Source organism: Equus caballus, chromosome 23 (genome assembly GCF_041296265.1).
Source record: "Equus caballus isolate H_3958 breed thoroughbred chromosome 23, TB-T2T, whole genome shotgun sequence".
NCBI classification, from domain to species: Eukaryota; Metazoa; Chordata; class Mammalia; order Perissodactyla; family Equidae; genus Equus; species Equus caballus.
Window position 1 is genome coordinate 62969699 of NC_091706.1, and position 14158 is coordinate 62983856.

General features: G+C 48.5%; 1 protein-coding gene across 5 annotated transcripts in view; it reads left to right on the forward strand.

Moving 5' to 3' along the window:
- Positions 1 to 13281, forward strand: part of NFX1 (nuclear transcription factor, X-box binding 1) — a 61482-nt gene extending 48201 nt beyond the window's left edge. For 2 of the 5 annotated variants that reach the window (XM_001499262.6, XM_070248751.1), the window contains exons 16-24: positions 634 to 864; positions 1718 to 1791; positions 2572 to 2673; positions 3212 to 3253; positions 7399 to 7497; positions 8006 to 8072; positions 9250 to 9395; positions 10100 to 10204; positions 11406 to 13281. In XM_001499262.6, the coding sequence (XP_001499312.2) occupies positions 634 to 864; positions 1718 to 1791; positions 2572 to 2673; positions 3212 to 3253; positions 7399 to 7497; positions 8006 to 8072; positions 9250 to 9395; positions 10100 to 10204; positions 11406 to 11478 (939 nt within the window). In that variant the 3' untranslated portion in view covers positions 11479 to 13281. Of the gene's footprint in view, positions 1 to 633; positions 865 to 1717; positions 1792 to 2571; positions 2674 to 3211; positions 3254 to 7398; positions 7498 to 8005; positions 8073 to 9249; positions 9911 to 10099; positions 10205 to 11405 lie in introns of all 5 variants that reach the window. The other 3 variants (XR_011431595.1, XR_011431596.1, XM_005605056.4) reach the window with 3 other exon arrangements.
- The last annotated feature ends 877 nt before the right edge of the window (positions 13282 to 14158 follow it).

The following is a 14158-nucleotide window of genomic DNA, read 5'->3' on the forward strand; positions in this document are numbered from 1 at the left end:
AGAACTTTTTACAAAAGAACTTTTTGAAAGTTGAGGGGGTTTTTTTTGTCTTTCTTTTTTTTAAAGTTTTTTTTTTTTTTCCTTTTTCTCCCCAAAGCCCCCAAGTACATAGCTCTGTATTTTTAGTTGTGGGTCCTTCCAGTTGTGGCATGTGGGATGCCACCTCAGCATAGCCTGATGAGCGGTACCATGTCTGTGCCCAGGATGTGAAGCAGTGAAACCCTGGGCCGCCGGAGTGGAGTGCATGAACTTAGCTACTTGGCCATGGGGCTGGCCCCTGAGGAGTGTTTTTTTTTGTTTTTTTTTTTTGAGGAAGATTAGCCCTGAGCTAACATCTGCCATCAATCCTCCTCTTTTTTGCTGAGGAAGATTGGCCCTGAGCTAACATCCGTGCCCATCTTCCTGTATTTTATATGTGGGAAGCCAGTCACAGCATGGCTTGAGCAGCAGTATGTAGGTCTGCACCCAGGATCCAAACTAGCGAATCCCAGGCCTCCAAAGCAGAACGTGTGAACTTAACTACTACACCACTGCGCCAGCCCCATGAAAGTTGAGAAGTTTTTAAATAGGAAATTAAGACTCACCCTAAATCCCACACGGAGATGTGAATCTGGCTACTTCTGTCTCTCCTAGTTACGAAGCAACATCCCCTGTCACCTGGTTGATATCTCTTGCGGATTACCCTGCAGTGCCACACTACCGTGTGGGATGCACAAGTGTCAGAGACTCTGTCACAAAGGAGAGTGTCTTGTGGATGAGGCCTGCAAACAGCCCTGCAGCACCCCCAGAGCTGACTGTGGCCACCCCTGTATGGCGCCCTGCCACCCCAGCTTACCCTGCCCCGTGACTGCTTGTAAAGCTGAGGTGCGTATTCCTGGCTCCAGGTGGGGCATTGGCTGTGGTTCTGGGGCCGCTAGTGAGTGCAGAACTGCCTGCGGCGGCCCTGGGCACACATCCTAATCAGGGTCCTTGGTTGCCAGCAACTGCAGGTTAAGTTAGCAAGAGAAAGCTGGAGTAAATTGTACAGATTGCTGTCTGCCCAGCTCGACATGGCCTTTTAGTGCAGAAGGTGACCACGGTCCCTGTCTCCCGTAGATCAGATTCTCAAGAGAGATTCTGCCCACTCCATTTATTCAACGAATATAATAGTGTCTGTTTTGTGCAAGGTGTTGCACTAGGTGTTGGGGCTACGCCAGCAAACGGGAGGCACACGGTCCCTTCAGTTAAGTGGGGCAGATACTCACTTACTAATTACTCAGTTAATCAGTTATGGCCGTGGTAAGTGTCGTGAAGAGCGGGTACACCCACATAGAGGGTGCTATGAGAGCATGTGAGTGGGGACTTAACCTGGTCCAAGGGATTGAGCTAGGCCCCCCAGAGGAGGTAGAAGCAGAGGGCGAGGTGGAGTTGATTAGGCCTTGGCTGGTCCTGGGTCACGTGTCCATCTCCAGTTCAGTGGTGGAAGTTTCATTAGGCCTGCCCCTTGGGGCGGGATTGAGGACAGAAAGGGGCACTGTAGACTGGACACTTCCCTCCAAGGATGTCAACTACAGCGTTGTCAGTGTGCGTGTGCGGTTAGCTTCCTCTGTCCTGGAGGGTGTCCACTCACTGCCTGTTCTCTGCTGTGGTTTGATCTGAGAGAGGCTTTAGAAGTGAAACCTGCCTGTTCACATGGTTTCCCTGTGCTAAAAGTCGCTCCCCATTCATCTCGTTTCAGGTAGAGCTGCAGTGCGAATGTGGACGAAGGAAAGAGATGATGATTTGCTGTGAAGCATCCAGTACTTATCAAAGGTTAGTGCTACTTGATGTTAGCAATTGGTGGATCCAGGATTCGTGTGTTTACTGTAGGATCCTTACAACTTTGGTAAAGGTTGGAAAGTTTTTTAAATAAATTTTCTTGAATCTAGTTTTTCTAGTTCAAAGTATTGCTGTATGTACCTTTCCTTCCCTGACTTTAATTTCTAAAGTAACCTTTTTATTTCTCTTCCTCCTCCTTCCTCTCTCCCTTTTGGTCTTATTACATCATGAGATCAGAAGGGAAGATGTCCTGAAGTTGTGTGAATTGCTTTACCATGCCAATGCTTTTGGGACCAACTCCTGTGCTCCTCCCCTGGGTGGGGGTTTCTGAATACCTGTGAGGTGTCTTTCCAGCCTCCTGAAATCTTTGGACTTGTTTGGTCACAGAATCTGAGTGCAGAGGTGGAGGTGTGTGGGGTGGATGGCCATGTGTATCTCTGGTTAGCTGCAGAGATGTACCATGGAGGTAGGGTTTTAGGAGTATGCAGACGCTGGAGTGGCTGTGTTTGGATACCCACCGAGGGCCATGCGTTGGCCTGGATGCTTGAGAAGGGGTACTGAGGAGTGAATTACCTCATTACTTCCTCTGGAGCCGCTTAGCCTCTAATTGAGATAAGACACAAATGTATGAGTAGTTCATAATAGCCAGGCTTCCAAGGTCGCACAAATTGTCGAGTGGTAGATTCACCTGAAAGAAATCCTCTGCATGCCTAGGATGGGGAAGTTCTTGTGAAACTGCATCGCCTTTTCTTCCCCTCCTTTTTTATACTTCAGAATAGCTGCTATTTCCATGGCCTCTAAAATAACAGACATGCAGCTTGGAGACTCAGTGGAGATCGGCAAGTTAATTACGAAGAAGGAAATTCACCAAGCCAGGTAGATTTTAAATGTGTGGCCATGCCTTCCTTAATTTCCAGAGGTCAGCAACCATTTATTTATCTCAGTCCCGCACAGCAAAGCCTTGCACACCCAGTAGGTGTTCAATAGACATTTGATGTTGAGACCACACCCACTCCAGTCCAGCGACTCCTGCTCAGGTGATAGCTGAGACCAAAGGAGACTTCCAGGCCTCACTCCAAACAGTGGCCAGAGAAAGCCGGGACCTAGATGTGTCCAGCCCAGCCCTCGTGAGAAAGAGAACCAGGGTGGTGACTGTGTCAAGAGGGGGTGGGGCAGTCAGAGGGGCGCTGGGAGCATTTTGGGGGCTGAGCAGCCACGGGACACTGAGGCGCTTCTGAGGACTTCTGAACTTGCATGCCCAGAGGCCTGCCCCCCTGTCCTTGAGAGGGACCTCATCCAGCCATCCTTGGGCCAGCATCTGCTCTGTTTCCAGGTTGACCATCTGAGAAGTTATTACTGGATAGGAGCTGTGAAACCTGTGCCCTGACCTTATTTTTTTCATTTGCTTCTCAAGGCTGGAGTGCGATGAGGAGTGTTCAGCCTTGGAAAGGAAGAAGTAAGTAGTTTCAGCTGCTGTTTATCTACTTGTCTCTGGGCTCTGTGAAATTCGTGGGAGGGAGCCACCCTTCAAGCATTCACTCAACACCTGCTCTGAGTCTTTTGTTGCTATTGGAGAGCAAGAGAAATTCGATCGTCAAGAATTGAAGGGTTTAAGGATTAGCCACTTAAGTGATTTCAGCATATTTCTGAAACGTGAGCATGTGTGATTCTGGGCGTGGTGTAAACATCACTTGCCACAGTGTACTTATTCAGTGACCTGTAGACTTCCTGATTCCAGTGGGCATAAGAGGCTTAAAATTTTCTTTAATGAACTTTTATGTTGAAGTATAACATACGTATAGAAGATGAGAAGTGTACAGATCAGTGAGTCATCACAGAGTAAATACAGTGGTGTAATCAGCACCCAGGTCAAGAAACAGAAAATTACCAGAACCCTCTCTTGTACTCCACAAAGATCTCTCTCTCTCCTGACTTCTAGCACTTTAGATTAGTTTTGGTTTTTTTTAAGATTTTATTTTTCCTTTTTCTCCCCAAAGCCCCCTGGTACATAGTTGTATATTCTTCATTGTGGTCCTTCTAGTTGTGGCATGTGGGACGCTGCCTCAGCGTGGTTTGATGAGCAGTGCCATGTCCGCGCCCAGGATTTGAACCAACGAAACACTGGGCCGCCTGCAGTGGAGCGCGTGAACTTAACCACTCGGCCACGGGGCCAGCCCCCTTCACTTTTCACTCTTAATGGTGTCTTTTTGATAAACAGATGTTTCTAATTCTAACGTAGTTGAGTTTATCAGTCTTTTCCTTAGTGAGTAGTACTTTCTTTGCCGTATTTAAGAAATATTTAGTCTATCCTGAGGTCATGATGGTTTTCTGTGTTATTGTCTGGGAGCTGTTTTATTTTACGTTTAGATCTACAGTTGACCTGGACTGATTTTTTTGAGCAGGGTATAAGGAGGGTTCGTGATTCAGTTTTTTTCCATGTGAATATTCATTTGACCAGTACTGTTTATCAAGATGTCCTTTTCCCAGTGCTCCGCAGTACCACCTTTGTCTTAAGTCAACTATTCATATTATGTGTGGGTCTATTTCTAGCTGTATCCTATTGTACTAGTATCACACTGTCTTAATTATTGTACCTGTATAACCAGTCTTAATGTCTGGTAGTGTATCTCTTCAAACCTGGTTCTTCAGGATCGTCTTGGCTGTCCTTGGCTGTTTGCATTTCCATCTAAGTTTTAGAATTAGCTTATCAATATCTACCCAGAAAACCTACTGGGATTTTGATTGAGCTGGTATTTAATTTATGGATCAATGTGGGGAGATTTTTGACATCTTTGTAACATTGAGTGTTCTAATCCTTAAGCAAGGTGCATCCTTCCATTTACTCATGTCTTCTTTGATTTCTCTCAATGATATTTTATCCTTTTCTGTGCATTGATTTTGTACATCTTTTGGTAGACTTGCTCCTTGTTCTTTGATGTTTTTTGATGCTATTATAAATGATATTTTATTCTTGTATCACTTTTAAAATTTAATTTTTTAATTGCTTGTTGCTGGTATATAGAAATACAATTCATGTGTGTTGACTTATATTCACAACCTTGCTAAATTCACTTATTTCTGATAGTTTATCTGTAGCTTCTTTTGGATTTTGCATGTACACAGTCATGTCCTCTTTTAATAATAGTAGCTTTCTTTCTTTCCAATTCTTAACTTTTTTCTTTTTCTTGCCTTATTGCACTGGCTAGGGCCTCCAGTACAGTGTTGAATAGAAGGTGGTGATATTCCTGACTTGTCGGAAAGCTTTAAATATTTCACCACTAACTATGATGTTTCCTGTGAGCTATTTGAGGATACTCTTCATCAAATTAAGGGACATTTATTCAATGACTGGCAAGCTTTCTGGTTCCAACAAAGACTGATTAAAAGGTATAGCCCTGTAAAAATGTTAATGATTGTAGAATTTAAGTGAAGGGCATATAGGAATTCATTGTAATATTCTTTTAACTTGTCTTTCTTTGAAAATGTTTCAAGGTAAAAAGTCAAACAGAAACAGACAAATGCAGACTAAGTATAGTCCTGTTGTCCCTTCAAGTTTGACTTTGCACACTTGATACCAGGACCTCTTTCAGCAGCTGAATGTGTAGAAGGTGATGTGGTGACTAATGACACTGCCCGAATTTCCCTGGGTTTGACCTTAGGGTAACTTTGTAATAACTGCTGCTGGAAACTCGCCCTTTAAGAACCGTTCATCTCAGTGTTCTCAGCTGCAGAATGTGAACCAGGAGTCCTGAGTGTTCAGAAATGCTGTAGCGAGATCGCACAAGGCCTCCAGAGGTGGAGCTGCACCTCCGTGTGATCGAGAGGCAGCGTCATAGAGGTCAGAGCCAGGGCTCCCCACTCAGCCTGCCTGGATTGAGTCCCAGCCTCACAGATCACTTAGCTGTGTGACCTTGGGCAAGTCACACATTCGCTCTAAGCTTGAATTGTCTTAAAAATCTGTGGAAATGGTGACAATAATAGTATCTGCCTCCCAGAGTTATTGTGAGGATTAATAGATTAAAACTAAGGATGGTGCATATAAAGCTCTCGCTCGAGCCTGGCACATTAGTAGGTGCTCAGAAATATTCGTATTGATTAGAGCTGGCTCTCTGTTTTGAAAGCCTTTTGAATTTCTCCTCAATCTTACAGTGATGATGTAATGACCCGCACTGTATGGAGATTCCTTCTGAAATACCCACTGACCTAAGAAAAAAAAGAAAAGCAAAGTTAAAAAGGAAACCACCACCTAAGGTTGCAAATGTATACTCCGTTGCAGAGATGAGGCGCTGGCAGGCCAACTGCAGCCCACAGACGTGTTTTATTGGTGTTTAAATTTGAGTGAGTGGCTGACGAATCAGAAAATTGGAAGATCTCCCCCTAGGAATTCTCTTGAAATTTTGAAAATTGAGCTTAGGGGCTGGCCCCGTGGCCAAGTGGTTGAGTTCGCGCGCTCAGCTGCAGGCGGCCCAGTGTTTCATTGGTTCGAATCCTGGGCGCGGACGTGGCACTGCTCATCAGACCACGCTGAGGCAGCGTCCCACATGCCACAACTAGAAGGACCCACAACAAAGAATATACAACTATGAACCGGGGGACTTTGGGGAGAAAAAGGAAAAAAATAAAATCTTAAAAAAAAAAAAGAAAGAAAAAGAAAATTGAGCTTAAACCAGATTCTTATGGGCATTAAACTTGCAAGAGACCCCTGTCTGTGTAAGTGGAAATTGTACTAAGAGCTAAGCTGAATTTTACCTGTCTTTAAAGAAAAAAGGCATAGCTGGGTGTCGATGAGATGCCACAGGTCAGAACACAGCCAAGGGGTCGTGGAGACCACTCAGACTGCAGTGACCAAAGGGTCTGGTGTCCATCCCATTTAACTTGGTAATCCCACACCTGGAAACATTTTCCCAAGAAATAATCTTAAAAGCTTTTTGCTCAGAGATATTAATTGTGTGACTTTTAAAGTTGAGAAACTGGGGAACTGTGACAGAAATCTAAATGGGGAATGTTTAAGTAAATTGTAGGATATACATAATTAGAAGATTATGCAGCTATTAAAAGAGTAAGTATGAAAACCAAATAGTAGTATGAGAAATGCCTATCATATAATGATGTGGGGAAAAAAGATGTAAAATTTTACATACACCGACTGCAAATACTTAAAGGGAAAAAAATCTGAAAGGAAATGTATTAAAATGCAGTGTTTCTGTTGTTAATGGAATTCTTTCCTTTGTATTCCAGACTTTCTGTGAGGTGATATTAATTTTAATAGTTATGTGTCTACTTTGTGTATCTGATGTTTCGGTGAAACCTCAGAGAATGCCATCCCTGTTGACCGTTCCCAGAGCTCTCAACCCCCAGCCTCCTCTCCACCACATAACCCAGGGCCCAGCGTCAGCCTGTGGTGCACTCAGACCCACATAGAGCATCGTGTTTATTTTCTTCCATGAAGACAGTACCATATCTTGTCCCAGGATATAATCAGGCTTCCTGAAATAAGATCATTAACGTCTAGAGAACTGAGGATGTGGCGGGAACTCTCTTACTACAAGAAGTTTGCCCCGCTCCTTTCCTTTTATTTACATGCTTCTCTCTTCCTTTCAGACGGTTAGCAGAGGCGTTTCATATCAGCGAAGATTCTGATCCTTTCAATGTACGTTCTTCAGGGTCAAAATTCAGTGACAGTTTGAAAGAAGATGCCAGGTATGTTGCTTGTTACCTGCTTTCTTAATTGTGGCCTACAAGAGTGTTTGGTCTTTTAGGATGTAGTCACTAGTATGTACTCCTCTGTGACTGAGTCAGTTGAAGGTTATATATCTATTATAAGAGATTATATGACGTTTAATAAAAATCCTTCTCTTGGTTTCTCAGAACTGTGCCCTTGAGGAACTGAATATGAGGTGTTGTGTGTTCCCTGTGGTAGAAGTTTGGGCCCCCCGTGGGTCCTCACTTGGGCAGAAACAGCTCCTATTCTGTCCCCTGGCCCTCCAGTGGCTGTTTCTCCTTCCGTCCTCTCCTTTCTCGTATTTGTTTTCCCTTTCCCTTTCCCTTTGATTGCAGTCGACCTTCTGTTGTCTGGCAGTTCCTGACTTCTGTAGTTCTTCTGCCCACGTTGTCCATTGTCTGCACTTTGCAGGCAGAGAGGGCGAGTGGAAGGGATTCTCAGAAGAGCAGGAACAGATGAATTAACTGTGGTGATTTCTCGTTTCAGGAAGGACTTAAAGTTTGTCAGCGACGTTGAGAAGGAAATGGAAGCGCTTGTGGAGGCCGTGAACAAGGTTAAAGTCAAAACATACAACTGGATGTGTCTCTAAGGCCAGCTTGATAGAAACTCGAGTCCCAGAAACACTGTCAGTGTAGAGTAGTTGTGGGGAAAAGCCACAACTTCCTTGAGGATCCTTATCTTCCCCAAAAGCCCAGCCATTATAACATCCAGGGAAGCCCTGTCCTGGTCCAGAAGAGACATGTGCAGTCAAATAGAATGTCAAAAGATCCGAGCTCAGTGCCTGGAATAGGTGAAGAAACTGGATGAGGGGGTCCCGCAGTGAGAGTTGCTGGCTGTATGGGATGCTTGGGAAGACACGCTGGGCCCTCAGATCTCTGACAGGCTGTTATGTGGTAGGACACACGGGTTCATTTCCCTGAAGGCAGTAAAGACACATTGGGTCCACAAAAGAAGTTGGATGCCTAGAGCTGAAGAGCAGTGTGGTGTGAAGACCCTTCAAGGGTCTCAGGAGAGTGACTCCCCTGTCCTGGAGGTAGCTTTGAGCAAGAAAGTCTTGTGGTCAGAGTAGCCGGCCCCACGGTGGCTCCGTCTTCATTCGTGGGGGCCATGGGTCAGGATGGGACGGCCGCTTCAGCTCCATGTCTGATGGCGAGTTTCCTTCCCAGCATTTCTCTTAGCCCCTGCCCCTCCTCCCTTCCTCCTTTCTGTTCCCACTTCCCAGCAGGATACTAACTCGAAGGACAAAATGGGATCATTGTTCCTCTCCGAATTAGGAAACCTGAGCAAACCTTTTTCTCTGCTGTGTGTCTCTATCTGCACACTCATGATTATTAGTGTAGAATGCACTTTTATAGGAAGTGAGATTTCCGTATTTTGTAAGTCTTCGGTCTATTTAGTCATTTCTTGGGAGTGTCACTCACTCGCTGGCTACGGGCCCTGAGGAGGAACCGTCACAGCACCCATGTGAGTCTCAGCTCACTTACCCCTTGTCCCTAACATGGCCAACTGCTCCCGTGTGGCCAGAGTGGGTGAAGGAAGTATGTCAGCCCTCGTCCTCCCAAACCCCGCAGCTTGATTGGCGGTCAGTGAGATGCTGTGGCTGTGGGCCTCCAAGACTCAGCCCCAACTTGGTTGACCCCGGCTGTTCTGGTGAGGCTAGAAGGACCTTTGTAAGCATATTCTGTTTTCAGGATGATTTTATCAATTGGTCGTCTTTTCCCTCAACACAGGGGAAGAATAGTAAGAAGAGCCACTCCTTCCCTCCCATGAACAGAGACCACCGCCGAATCATCCACGACCTGGCCCAAGTGTATGGCCTGGAGAGCGTGAGCTACGACAGTGAGCCGAAGCGCAACGTCGTGGTCACGGCAGTCAGGTGGGCTGATCCTGCCCTCGCAGGAGGACCTGCTGGGGGCCCTGGACCTGGGAAGCAGAGTCTGTCGGCATTTGCTTTCCTTTCTTCCTCTCCTGGACCAATAGATGGAAGGTCTGCTTCTGGGACAACCATTCTGAGGTGACCTAAAGTCTGGCCCAGGGAGCAAAGGCCAGGCCCCAGGCCACAGCGCAGGCAGCCCTGAAATATGCCAGCCTCACGTCTGCCCAGACCCACGGCTGTCACTGGGGGCAGCATGTCAGGCAGAGGGAACAGACCCCAGGGGCCTGGGGTGGCTGCCTGCCCATCACATCTGCCCCTTTCCCCTTTTGACCTCCTGGCCTGAAGGAAACAGAAAGGATGCTGGACTGTACTCAAGGCATGCCCTGTAAACACTGTTTGCCATCAGAGGAAACTGAGGCAGTGATGTGAGACAGGAGAGGACAGGGAGGACCTAGGGTCACTCTCAGAACCTGAGGGGGTAGAAGAACTTCCCAATGAAGGAAGCTCAAGCTGAGGTGAGAGGAAGCAGGTCACAGGCCCAGCAGAGGTGGGTGGAAGGGGCAAGGGTGACATGGGGGTGACGGTGCCTGAGGAGACTGGTCGTATCAGGGATATCCCAGTGTCACGGACTGGATTTCCTGCTGTCTGCCAGTCTCCACAGACTGTTCTCGCTTTTCAATACTTTGTGTTCTGTCTTTTATCAGAGGGAAGTCCATTTGTCCTGCTACCACGCTGACAGGTGTACTTGAAAGGGAAGTGCAGGCCCGGCCTCCACCACCGATTCCTCACCACAGACAGCAGACAGACAAGTAAGAATTCTTAAGCTGCTTCCAGAAGGCCCTGTCTGTTCAGAGAAGCCAGCAGGGGTGGAACTGTCCTGGGTTGCACCAGCCGCTGGCGGCCTCCTCCGGCCTGTCCTTGGGGTCCTGTGTTCAAATATGTACGATTGGACTGGGATGTGGTGTTTGTAATGCCCATTTCCCTCCAGGAAGAGGTCACTGGACGTAAGTCCCGCAGTGTAGATGGTGACACTGGGAAGTGGATTCAGTTTGTCCCACCAGATGACTTAGGAACATCACGTGGTTCACAGCAGTGACTCTGGAGATGGAAGTGAGATGGGGGGACTTGGCAGTGAAAGGGGGGACTTTGGTGTTTTGTTCTGTCTACTTCTGTGCAGTTTGACTTCATTTTTACAACAAAAACACGTATTCATGATTTAAAGAGAACAGGAAACCGCGTTGGCAGGCAGCACGTCTGCCAGGTGTTTTCCCAGACAGAAGCAGGGCAGGAGCGCCTTCCCTCCTTCCCGTCCTCTCCCTGCCGGGAGAGAACCAGCCACCCTACCGTGACCGAGGCAGTGTTGCTGAAAGTTGCTCTGGGACCCAGAGGGGTCCCTCCTCCTGTTCTGGCCTTCTGCACAGAAGCCCAAGCAGTATGTCCTACACAAAACCTCTGGGAGGGTGGGTAGGACAGTTTACAAGATCACCATGAGGGTCACAGCAATCAGTCTTCTCCTAGGACTAGACAAGACAGCTGGGTGTTGCCCATTGGGCACAGCCTCAGCCAGGAGTACCTGGGGCCACGTAGCTCCCCAGGACCAGGCCCACTCCACCCCTGGGAAGCAGGCAGCCTGGATCTGGTCAGCACAGCTGTGAACCCACGTGGGCAGTGTTTTGGAAACGTAAGGGCAATTCCACAGCCACGTCCAGTCCACCTGTACCTAACCACGTGGCGTCTTTGGCCTGTTTATGCCGTGCTGTCTTTTTTTCCTTTGCTTGCTTTATTTTTGTACAAACCTTTATTGTGAAACTTTTTAGAGGAAAGAGAACAGTATTAATATAGTGAACCCTTGTGTGCCCATCACCAGATTCCGCGGCTCCCAGCACAGGCGGGCCCCGCTGTCTTATCAGAGCTTCACAACATGTGAAGCGGCTGATCCTGAACATTCTGGAGACCTGCGTCTGTTCCCCCAAACAAGAAAATACTGATCATTCTTTGTTTGCTTTGCAGGAATCCTGGGAGCAGTAATTTACAGAAAATAGCCAAGGAGCCAGTAATTGACTACTTTGATGTCCAGGACTAAGAGGATCAGGATCCCCTCACATGAAAGAGTAATGAGGTGTGGGGCAGACTCGCCTGCTGGCAGATAAGGCATGCTCGTTCCAGCTGCCTGGGAGACTGACAGCCTTGCCTCCTGTCTCAGACAAATACGTCCAGAGCCTGAGTGTGTCGGAGTCCCCTGCTCCTCTGTTCCCTCTGTATAAAGTATTTCCGTGTGGCCAGATGTCTGACTGGACAGTCACTGGCGATGCCATCATGTTTTTGCAGAGGCTTCTCACGTCATCACTGATTGCTCGGAGGGTTGGGGCAACCTTGGGCTTGATCTGGACAGACCAGAATTTTAGCCTGAAAATGGCACTTAGAGCCCAGTTGTCCCAGTCATGCATCCTCCTCCTGAAAATGCCTGCAACGCCTGGTGCACCTCGCCGCCTTCATCCAGATTCATCGCGGTCTTTAGAAAGACACAAGCGAACTTCTCAGTCCTTAAAGCAAACACTGAATTGGCACACTATATCCCGAAGCACCCAGGTTGTGTTAGACCCGGCTGTCTCGTCTGAGTCTGTGGCCAAAACCTCTCACAGGTTTGTCTAGCTGAACTGTTTTAGTGGTTCTCAGTACCATCAGTTCTAACCTAGGAGAGGGGCCAGGTTGCTTTACAGAGTTCTGTTTTCCAGAGTCCGGGGGCTGCCTCATACCACATCACTGAGCCTGTCTGGTCACAGACATGAGCTGTCCACCATGATGGTGGAGGACGTAAGGCAGCTGCACCTCCTACACAGGGTCACACGGTGGCCTCTGTGTGCTGAGCAGGGTAGCCCTAACTCCTCTGTGTTGGAGAGGGTCTCAGGTAGACTTGCCCTTCCTCTGTTGCTCTCTCCCAGGCCTGCAGCAGCCGTGTTGGCTCTCCCTGTCTCTGAGCTCTGGACTTCTGTTTGAATGTTCCCAAAAAAGGTGGACAGTCATGGCTTATCTCAGCAGCCTGCTGGGAGCATCCCACAGGCTCCTTCAAGGCAGGTGCAGCGACAGTTACATGAGTTGGCCCTCTTTGCATTGGCATCTCCAGCACGGGGGCCAGACTGCCAGCAGCTGCCGCTGCTCCAGAACAAGCCACAAGCCCAGAGCAACAGAAGGAGACTTGAGAAGTGACGTCACAAAACCAGCACTTAACATTCATAGGAAGAGCAGGGCAGCCGTTTGGTCCTGACCTAGACAATCTGCCTTGAAAGGCATCGGGTACAGCAGGGAGAAGAGGCAACCGGAGGGAAGAGACAGAATGCAAAACCACCTTTGTCTGGGCCCTTTCAGCAAGGGTCAGCGGCCCCAGACACAGCGGGCAGCCCATGAGCATCCGTTACGTCTTTGAGGCGGTGAGCTCAGTGGGTGAGCTGTACCCTGAGAGCATCTCAGGAGCAGCAGGAGGTGGGATGTCTGATCTCAGATCCCAGCTCTGCCACCCAGCTTGCTGCCTGGTGGAATGGAGGTGTCACGTTCCTCACCAGAGTCGTGGTGAGGACTAAATGAGAACGCACGTGGAGGGGCCTGATCCTGGGTGCTGAAACTTTATAAAAATGATACTTGAGACGTGGAAAATACGTAAATGTCTTCTTCCCCCACATTGCTAGAGCGCTGCCCACGCCTCTGCTGGTGCGTGCCCGCCCACCTGTCCCGCGCCAGCCCGCACGAGCATGTGCGCGGCAGAGTGACCTGTTCTTTTATCGTTCGTAGTCCAGGGAGGGACGCACACCTGAGCAAATATTTGTAATGGAATTGGTTGGTCTGGCCCAAGTAGGTCATTAGTCTGTTATTAAAAGCTGAGGAGCCGTCAGAGGCGTTTTCTGTGACGTTGTGGTAGGAGTTGGCCACCGTGGTTGGGGGAGGGAAGCAGGAGGAAGCATCTGAGCTGAGTCTTGAGGTGGCAGACCGCCATTTGGAGAAGGAGGGAGGCAGCCAAGTGACGGCAGATGGTGTGGGACGAGCCCTGGGGTGTGGTTCGTGGCAGGTTCGAGGAAGGGTTAGTTGTCCAGAGTGGGCAGACAATTGGAGGGACCAGTGATGAGGCTGGAGGTGGACAGGGGTCAGCTGTGGAGAGCCACAAAGAGTCACTGAAGGGTCCTAAGCAGCGAGCGGCGCCTCTGGTTTACGATCCAGAGCAGGAGTTGTGTTTTCTGTAAAGGGCCGGCCAGGACATGTTTTAGGCTTCATGAGCCTTCGAGTTCCTGTCGCAGCTACCCAGCTCTGTGTTGTGGTGTGAAGGCAGCCACGGGCAATGCGTAAGCAAGTGAGCACGACTGTTCTGATAACACTTTCTTTTATAGATGCTGAAACCAGAATTTCTTGTAATTTGTACGTCACTAACTATTTTTATTTTTTCCCAAATACTTAAAAATATAGAAACCATTCTTAGCTCGTGGGTTTACAAAAACAGGCAGCAGGCTGGCCTCGGCCATGGACCCTTGGTTTGCCCCGCTGTTCTAGAGCAGTCTCTCAGGCCGAGTGTGTAGAAGGGACGGGGGGCTAACTTTGAGGCAAGAGGCCCGGCCAAGGGTTGCAGGAGTGATCCAAGTGAGAGGATGAGGTGATGGGAGCTGGTGCTGTGAAGAGGGGAGAGATTCAGGAGACCCGGGAGGTAGGAGAGGGTGCCATGGGTCGGCAGGGGCCAGCCCTCCTCCATCACCGGAGGGACCACAGCCCCCCAGCAAGGG